General features: G+C 41.0%; 1 protein-coding gene across 1 annotated transcript; it reads left to right on the top strand.

Moving 5' to 3' along the window:
* The first annotated feature begins 536 nt into the window (after positions 1 to 536).
* On the top strand, positions 537 to 6,714 carry vamp5 (vesicle-associated membrane protein 5). Its single transcript, XM_041937958.1, has 3 exons — positions 537 to 802; positions 3,337 to 3,480; positions 5,582 to 6,714. Exons 1-3 carry the CDS (start codon positions 800 to 802, stop codon positions 5,738 to 5,740), a joined length of 306 nt encoding a protein of 101 aa, XP_041793892.1. The 5' UTR covers positions 537 to 799; the 3' UTR covers positions 5,741 to 6,714.
* Positions 6,715 to 9,482: the final 2,768 nt, after the last annotated feature.

The raw sequence follows: 9,482 nt of genomic DNA, 5'->3' as shown, positions 1-9,482 counted from the left end.
GATATATTTCTTTATTGTTTTCTACTTACATTTCTTAGTAATACAACACTTGACAAAAGCCTGCAATCACAGTTTTACTTCAAGTACATAGGCATTAGCAGCAAAAAGAGTGTTATAATATTTGATATGTCACTGGACTAGTCATACTGATGCATTCTCGTGTAAGCTGCATTTAATGTTGTAGCAAGCTGAGATGGAACAATGTTAGTATACTGTTGAATAATGCTTCATGTTTTACAAGGGGATCATATGTGTCTGACTGTAAAATCTGGATTTTCTAAAGCCAGTAAAACAAATGCAGCAGAGTGAAAGTGTGATGTAGCATAAAGTGGAAATACTCCAACATTGTACCTGAGAAAGCGCTTAGTTTATTTCCCACGACTGTGAATCGGCCTTTATGGACCTGGTAAAATGAGGGAAGCATCGTGTTCGGCCCTGCCAACAGAAGACTTTATCGAGCCTGCCTTGCGGTCACGTGTTCACCGTGGAAAGTTTCCGGGAATACCCTGAACGCATCAGAATCAAGTGAGCGCAGAGTGAGCAGGCGGAGGGTCGACCGCAGCTCCGGAGAAGTGAAAGTGACGGGGGCCAGTTCAGGCGCAAATAAAGCGTGCAGAGACGAAGGACGGCAGCGAGACGTTGCGGCGGGTCGCTTCGCAGCACCAGGTGGGACAGGCAGGCAGGTTTGAGAGTGCTGAGCTGCTGCGTTTCCTGTTTCTGAAGTTCACTCGAGTCGCTCTATTAATGCATTGGATCCGGTGACAGCCTCGACACAAGCACAGCACGAGCCGCGAAAGACATGGTAAGTGGAGATCAAAGTCCTGTGGGCTGAGTTACTTTGTGATCAGAGCTGTCAGCTTCCAGGAGAAGAGCGAGGTAAGAGAGGAGACTTTGTTTGGACGATGCTTTTCTAATATAGTTTCAGGGGCTGCACAGTTTGTGGGCAGATGGGACAGCAGCTACATGTTGATGTCAACTGTCACGTCTTCCATTTTAAATGACCAATATTTTCCCAGAAAATAGCTAAACTGACATTCAGAACACTTTTTTAAAAATTAAATTAGACACACGTGACTGTGGTGTCAGATCGAAACACCTCGAGCTGATTCTCATAGACGTGAATGCGTTTACTGTAAATACAAGAATGCAAGCATGCACTGAAAAAGCCAAAATGAAAGCATCACGAGTGTCTTCGCACTGCTGATGTGGAGTGAGTTCATGTCAGGGAGTGGGTCGACTCATGCTGAGGGTTAAATTCAAGAGCAGCAGGTGTGAAGTCAGAGAGGGGTGTAAATAAAACAAAACAAAACAAAACTGCATTTTTATTTTTTAGACATGAAGCCATTGGGTCATGAATTAAGAATGCATTTTTGGCAGTCAGCAGCAGCGTTGCTTACATCCCAGTGACCTCCATGCATGCTCCCCTTCAATATGAATGAGGTCTATTAGGTGTTACTGAAAACACAGGATAAGTATTATTATCTAACAGGCCAGCAGGTTTCACTGTGCTATAATGAATATGCTATTACACGATGTGGGTGTGGTTTCCCTGGATATGCCAGGTACATTAATGCAGGCAGGAGGGAGGGAGTGAGGGAAGGAAGGAAGGAAACAAGGAGGGGAACTGGAATGGGCAGCAGTTCCTGTGTTAAGACGTCGCCGGCTGAATTTTAAACACAGACTATTGTTCAAGTACCATTTGGTGGGCCAAAAATGAGATAACTGGCCTTTCAGGGCATCTATGAATCTGCTTCCGGCCATTAGTGTAAAGTCTGCTCTTCTCAGCCTTCTGTGAACCTGCATACAGTACACACACAGTAAGTTTTAACAGGAACTGACAGTGAATCATGAAATCAGATGTCGAGAGCGAACTTGTTTTGCTCTATCTGTCGGTTTCCTGTTCCTGTCAGCTTCTGAGATGGTGGCTTCCTTTCATGGCTCAAAGGGCGAAGGTGAAGGAGAAACCTGTCAGGATGCTAATTGCTTTGAGGTCAAACTACTCTCCAAATATCCTGCTCCAGGGCCCTCAGCAGTCTGCAGTTAACCTGTTGTTGTTTGGTTCATTCACTGTCCGGCCTCTTAGAGGATAGTGCAGACAGCTGCTGCTCGCACACTGACCTGGGAGAACCTGTCCTACTTCATTCTCATAAGTTGTTGTTGTCTCACATCAGCTTCAAGTTTCAGTGCTTTGGTGACTTCAAATAACAGTCAATGTATTCATGCTTCAGTCTGCGTAAAAAACATGTCAGCAGGATGACTTGTTCTGCTAAACTTCACGGCAACACTGTTGGTATGTTTAGAAAACAGCGAGCCAGTCTGATCTGTATCAGGCAGGCAGAGGTTCAGTTTTTTCAGTTGGCAGCCAGTCTGAACTACAAGCTCATTTTACTTACTCTTTGAAAATTGTGCAGACAGAAACATGAAGGAATTACACATTTAAAGTTCAAATTTTAGAAAGGAGCAAAAACTTTTGACAGTAATGACATAACTGAAGCACTAATTAGTGCAAAAAAGCAGTCTGAGTACTTAAATCTTCAGCACTGCTATTGACCAAAAGACCTTAAAGGCACCGAGATGTCCTTACTATCCCACATTTCCCATAATGCAGCCGTTGAAGTTCTCACTGCCAGGTAAATGCCCACGTCTCTTAAATTCCATGGCCAGAGTTGGTAATGCAGGCTCCAAACCCAAGCTGAAATAGTTGTTCTCCAAAACAAGTATTCCCTATGATGTGCAGACTATTTATGCATAAAGATGGTGGAATTGTGCAGAAAAACCTTTCTGACGTTCAGGAGGACTAAAGTAAAATGAAATTAAATGACATTCATTTCAAGACGACTTACAATAAGTGCATTCAAAGTCAGCAGGAACAAGAACGAGAGGTCAAAACGTGGAAGTTCAACCTTGAGACTTAAGTACATGCTGGCATGGGATGTCCAATGCTATGTCCAGTTATATACCAAATCCTTACATTCTGGATTTTAAAGTGGACGTCCATAAATTCCTCATATTTTTAATCTGGTTACAGTTTTACGTGCTGAGTGCACATTGCGAGGTATTTCTGGTGTCAACGACTGGTCATGCTTACTAACTTCCACTGTTTATCTGAAAACATAAAATGCATCACATCCTGTGTGGCAGGAGATTTTTCCTAACAAACAAAAAGCGGACACTGGATGTGAACAACCAGAAATGACTATGATCCATAACTTTATCTTTCTTTCACTCATGGAAAGTTCAAACAATGTGAGCCCATAAATTCCTGCAAGTCCCAAATGACAAGGTTAATCCACATCACGCCTCACTCTTTAAACATGGTGTGTGTCGATTGGACAGGAGAATGGGAAGAGCCGCCTGCAGCAGGCCCAGGAGGACGTGGAGGAGGTGACGGTCATCATGCTGGACAACCTGAACAAGGCTGATGAGAGATCTGGGAAACTGGAAGACCTGGAGGGTAGGGCGGATGAGCTGCTGGCAAAGGTAACCCAGGGTTATTTTAACTGAGAGTTAAATAACCTGTTGTCCATAAACAGTTGTGTGGACAAATTAAATGACTGGAGCAAATGGCACAGACTCCCTTTCCACAGGCATCTAGGGAATAAAACTAGGAAATGTCATATTGATGTCTATAAATACACCTTAGGTGGAGCTGGAGAGGAAAACAAATGTACAATTTACATCCTGATTGTGTTTTATGGCGCTATTTTTAGAGAGGTATTTCCTATTGTTTCCTAAGATGAATGAAGTGAGCTGGTCTCCCTGGGTATGACAGAGTGAGTCCAGGACATGCCACGAGGCAAATGTCCGTCCGGGGGTCGACAAGCAGGTCATATCGTTCCCACATTTCCCCGTTGGACTGTGTTACATCACAGAGTTCTCAGAGAAGTAAAAAAGCAAACAGGCAGACGACTGAAATTTAAGTTCAAGAGCCGCACCTTTGATGATGTGGATTATGAGCACAGGCAAACTGGGAAAGCAGCTCCCAGGCTGAAGCTCAGCGCTGATGGACATTTGGTACCATGATCAAACTTAAAGGCGCACCATTCAGTATTTTTATTTTAGCAATGGACCAAATGACTGCATGTAATGTGAAGGGGATCACTCATACTGAAAAACCCACAGAGAATTATCACCAGACTCTGCAGTTCCTCTCAGCTCTACAGAGCGTCTTAGCTTCTTTCAGCTCATTGTTTTGGTGTTACAGACCCACTGCTGTTTTCCAGCAGCACCGAGCAGCTGTTTACAGCGAAGAAGCTGTGGTAAACCCACTGCGTTTTGCCTGCTCAGCACCAAACAGACAGACTTACATTGTTCAGGTGGCCAGAAACACAATTCCAGATGCATGCTTATGTTGTGTCTGCTGGATGTATATCGTACACAAACGTATTCATCATAGCAACTTTATGCAGTGATGATATGTCGGTGGCCAAAAAAATACAGCTTTAAACTTGCATTAGCTGTTTTTTTGGACACTTGGGGCCAGTGAAACAAGCTGTAAACACAACACTCACATATTCTGTGTTTTCACCTTTAAGTCGATAAGGCAGGTTTTCAGTAAGCAGTTGCTTCTTTAAACATCCAGCAGATGCAGAGAAACATTAACTTCGTTAAGAGTCGTGTTTGTATCAGATTGTCAGTCTGATATATGCTCTCCTTTTAGCTCTGTTTTTTGCTTTCAAACAATGCCCGAGGGAAATAATTGGCTTTTTAGCTGCTGTTAGCAGTGGTCGCTAACTTTGTGTGCCTGTTGTTGAATGCTGGACAGATAGCATACATGTGATTTTAGACCTTTTTGTTGAAAACATCAGCCTCCTGGGGCCAAAAACAATGCTAGGGACTGAACCAAAACAGTGAAATGTGGTCGTAAAACCAAAACAATGAGCTGAAGGCGCTAAAACACTCCATACACCTATGAGGAACTGCAGAGTCGGGTAATATGGGTCATCATTACAGGGGACCCTTGTCGCATTACGTATAGTCAGCTGATCCATTGTCAACATGAAAAGGCTGATTTGAGCATCTTTAAGCTGCTTTCATAGTTTGTTGTACCTTATCTATGCTAATCTACGCTATCACCGGGCGTCCTTGAACATTTTAGTCTCTCTGGTTGCTTTTTTACTTGTCTGGGTACTGCTCACCAGTGTGATATTACATGGGTCAATGGGTCAACATGGAAACAATGCTCGTCAACACCCAGACGGACCAAAGTAGTCATGTGATCAGTTGTTAATATAAACATTTTGAATGTAGCCTCTTTAACAAAGGGAATGCTGGGAAATAATGGAGAAATTTACTCCACATTGAGTTCCTCAGACAGATGAAACTACAAAATAGGCTGTGATATTCAGCTTCATCACAGATAAACACACTGATTTGTTCATGTAGAAAGATGGGTTTCCTGCATTGGATATGTTTTCGTAGAAGGGTTTGGAGGTGTCATATATGTAAGTTGGTATTCGGCAAATACATTAATCTTAGCATTTGTTCCATACATTCAAGACTATCAGGCATTTAAAAGCTGCGTAGTTGCACAACAGCATAATGTAACACCTTCTATTTGTGTGTATGTGTTTTTCCTCAGAGCAAAGCTTTCGAAAAGACCGCCAACCAGGTGAAGCAAAAGAAAAGATGGGAGAACAAGAAGATGAAAATTGTGTTTATTGGCATCGGAGTGGTAGCTGCAGCCATCATTATTGGACTTATAATCTTTGCCATTGTTGATAGCACAGGAGGACAGTAGCTCCTTTGCTGATGAAAGGAAAATAAGACCTCGGGACTGTGGGACGAGAAGTGGACAAAGATGAAAGGTCCAGGAAAAGAGGAGTGCAACCTGTGGGACTCTAGCATCTCGCCTGAGCTGCTCAGTCTGTGATTTTTCTGTGGTTAGAGATATTTATGGGACTATCGGTCCCACTCTTCATTAGTGTAAGTCTTCAGTTGATATGGTACCATTGATTGCTTGGCTGCTTTGCTGTGTTTTTGTAACTTTTCAAAGGCCATGTCTCTGTCAGGCCCATATTGGAAGGACACACAAATCTTCATGAGGATCTAAATAGCAAGTGCTCAGCAACAACCCCACCACTTTAAGCCAAACTATGAATTATACATTTGTTTTAGCAAAAAATCATTAGGTGATGCTTTTGCTTCTACACAATGGTTCACATTCACCCCTCAGAGGAACAGAAGATTGCTGTCACCGCTGACCTGAAGATGGATGCTTCAATCAAGGATTTGAGGAGAGTGGACCATCAGTGCGAGAAGACAGAGGATGGATGGCAAACGTGGTCATGATGTGTAGCTTCAGATAGCCTCAAATTGGAAACAATGAACTGATGTGTCATTACATAAAATTTCCTCTGTCAAAAATGAAATGTCCCCAAAGTTGTCTATCATTAAAACGCGTGTGCTTAAAAAGGCCTCTTGATCTATACATGAACTTGTTCCATACATCAGCATAACATGTCCAAGATGTGCATAGGAAATAGATTCATGCCTTGAAATACTCATGTTTGGTTTATGTTTTGTGTTGTTTTTGTCAAATGACCAGTCTAAAATCAAGTGTGACAATATGTACAAACTGTGGGCTGACACAAACCAGCAGTGGTAGAAGTGTTTAGATAGGCAGATAGATATGCTGAGTGCTGTATTGATCCCTGAAGGGAAACATGTAGCTTACACTTAGCTGACCTGAGGTACGTAATAAAAAGCACTTTTAAAAATACATACCTGTGCATAAAAACTACTGTGCCAGATTAAAAACAAAAGGATAATATAAATAGAATAAAAGTAGATATAGAGTTCAGTTAAGAAAGAGCTCTCACTGTGCAAATGAAAGGGTGTGCAAAGTCCTTGAAAGATAAGTCTCCTTGCACAGAGGGGGAGCCTTTGCACTGCAATGACTTATCCTATAGCCAAAAACCACATGGAACCAGTATTTAGAGCCTAAAATTCTACATGATCCTGTAGAGCCATAGACAAAGATGGAGCGTGGAAATTGTCCACAGTGGATTAATACATTTCGACAGCTTAGTGAAGAATATCATTATGAACAGTGACCCCTGCTGGCCAATGTGTTCACTTGAGATAAACGTGCAGCGCAGAGGGGGAAATGCTCCACCCATCAGGTATGTTGTGTAATGAGTTTGAACTGTTGATAGTCTGAGCCTCATGAGGACAGTGCAGTCAACATGGAGACATTAACTCTACATAAACTCTGAGGGAAGGCATTTTGATCAATTTCAGCCCACTGTTATTTGAAACGTGGGAATGCATCACTTTCACATTCTAGTGAGTTACTACAGAGACATTCATGCCTAAATGTGCTGTTCATTTGCTGTTCATTGAAGTGGCAGCACAGGCTCAGTGTTTTCCAGTACAACTTTATTGTTTTAGGGATTTACAACCGACAGGTCTTAGACTGAAATCAGTTTGCTGCTACCATGGAGATAATGGATGTCAGTGTTTATGGTGCTAAATGAGAAAACATGCACAGTGTACAGCCTGTTATGTGTCTGCAATAAACAGGCTGTTTGTTCCATGTTTTATGATATTGAAACAGTATACTGGGCTAAAGGCTGCTGAGGTCGTTGAAACCAGTGCTAATGCCTTTTGTTTTACCGGAGTGGAACAGACGTCATCCTTTCTTTTCATGCTCCTAAATAGTTTAAAGCTTGCAAACCATCCAAATTAACTCTGAATGACATTCTGTTTTCACTCTGAATCAGCCTGAATTAGTGTAAATTTGATCAATCTCATTTGAAATGTCTGTAAATGTATATTGAATATATGTATATAAATGGTAAGCTATGGCCGATTTTAGATCCAGTGTAGAAACTGCTGGCGTTGTTTGAAACTCTGAGTCCTGTGTTTTCCTGGAGGTGGACCTTAAGCACAGGTCTACCTCCTCCCTGTGCTCTCAGTCTGCCTGCCTCGCTCAGCACCGCCAGTCCTCTCCAGCCAACAGCTCAGATCTCCAGATCTCCATCTCTTCAATAAAATTGCATTTGAACTTTTGCAAGCCGTGTGTCTGAGTCCTGTTTTTGCATCCAAAGTTAAACATAACAACCAATTTCAATCCCTTTAAGTCTTCATCTTACTAAGGCACATCTAGTTTTCTCCTCTTAAATATTGTCTAACTGGCTCTGTAGTAAAGTCATATTCTTGATTGGTTTAATTTCCACAATTTTTCATTTTTGGATCTAAATTTGCTTTTGTGATTTGAATTGATTGATTATGAATATTTTCATCTCGTTTTAAGTTTGCCAGTAAACTTTTTTAATATAAAAACTTCCATATTTCATATTACATAAATTTACAAAAGCACCCAGAAGTGCCCCCAATAGGCTAGTGAAAGGGAAACACAGATTGAGCTGCGCCCTGTTCCGGGCCCTGTCTGCACAGTGAAAGTGAGAGCATTACACTCCACTTCCCGTCTGTTGCTGCAGTGAGAGAGCAGGGAGTATATTTATGGACTGTAAATGTCCCAAAACACAAGCCAAAAAATGCCTTCTTTTGTCAATAAGGTTTTTATTACTCGATTTTTCTTCCTTCAAGGGCCGGTGATTTACCTAATGACTTTTGATGTTGCACTTTTTTCTCTCTTTAAGGTTTCATGATTGATGTGAGCATAAGTGACACAGGCCATGCCGCTTTGATATGAACCATTCTTTATTTTTGTAATATCTTGGAAGAATGCTACATTACTAAGCTTATTGTTGTTTGCATAAATATTCATCAGTATATTTACTCAAGTACTGTACTTCTACTCCACTATGTTTCAGAGGGAAGCATTATACTTTTTACTCTACATTTATCAGACAGCTTTAGTTGTGATGTTATGATGTTTTGTTAGAAATGAATTTACCCAACTAGTTCACTCTGGGTAGTTGTGACTGCATTTCTCACTATTTTTACTGTGAGAAATACTCAAATTCTGTCTCACTAGAATTTTTACACACCAAACAATCAATGAATTAATGGAGAAAATAATCAGCAGACTAATGCATAATGAAAATAACTAATGGCTGTAGTTCTATACAATATAATTAAAAAGTTAAATCCTACTTTTATATTAATGTAGTAATAATCTAATGATTTAATAAATAATGTTGTAAGAGTCACAATTTTTTCTGCAGTGATTACTTTTATTTTTAATGTAACATTTTCAATACAGGACTTTTACTTGTAGTATTTTTCATATTGGTATTAGTGATGTTACTTAAGTAAAGGATCTGAAGACTTACCACACCAATGCTAAAATAGTCTTTTTCACTATTCTTTAAAATGGCGACCCCTGCTGATCGATTACTGCCATTGACCTACGTCTTGCTGTCACACCGACTTTCCAAAGAGCTTCATGTGTTAGACACGCGTGAGTTTCCTGAATGTAAACCAACACCTATACCACTGCAATATAAAGATGTTAAAGGACTTTTCCCTGAACTCCCCCTATAGACATAAAGGGTTCATTCTAAGGTAATGAA

The sequence above is a fragment of the Chelmon rostratus genome, chromosome 5 (assembly GCF_017976325.1).
Source record: "Chelmon rostratus isolate fCheRos1 chromosome 5, fCheRos1.pri, whole genome shotgun sequence".
Classification (NCBI taxonomy): domain Eukaryota; kingdom Metazoa; phylum Chordata; class Actinopteri; order Chaetodontiformes; family Chaetodontidae; genus Chelmon; species Chelmon rostratus.
The sequence above is the reverse complement of the archived record's forward strand: the minus strand, read 5'-3'. Positions and strand labels throughout refer to the sequence as shown.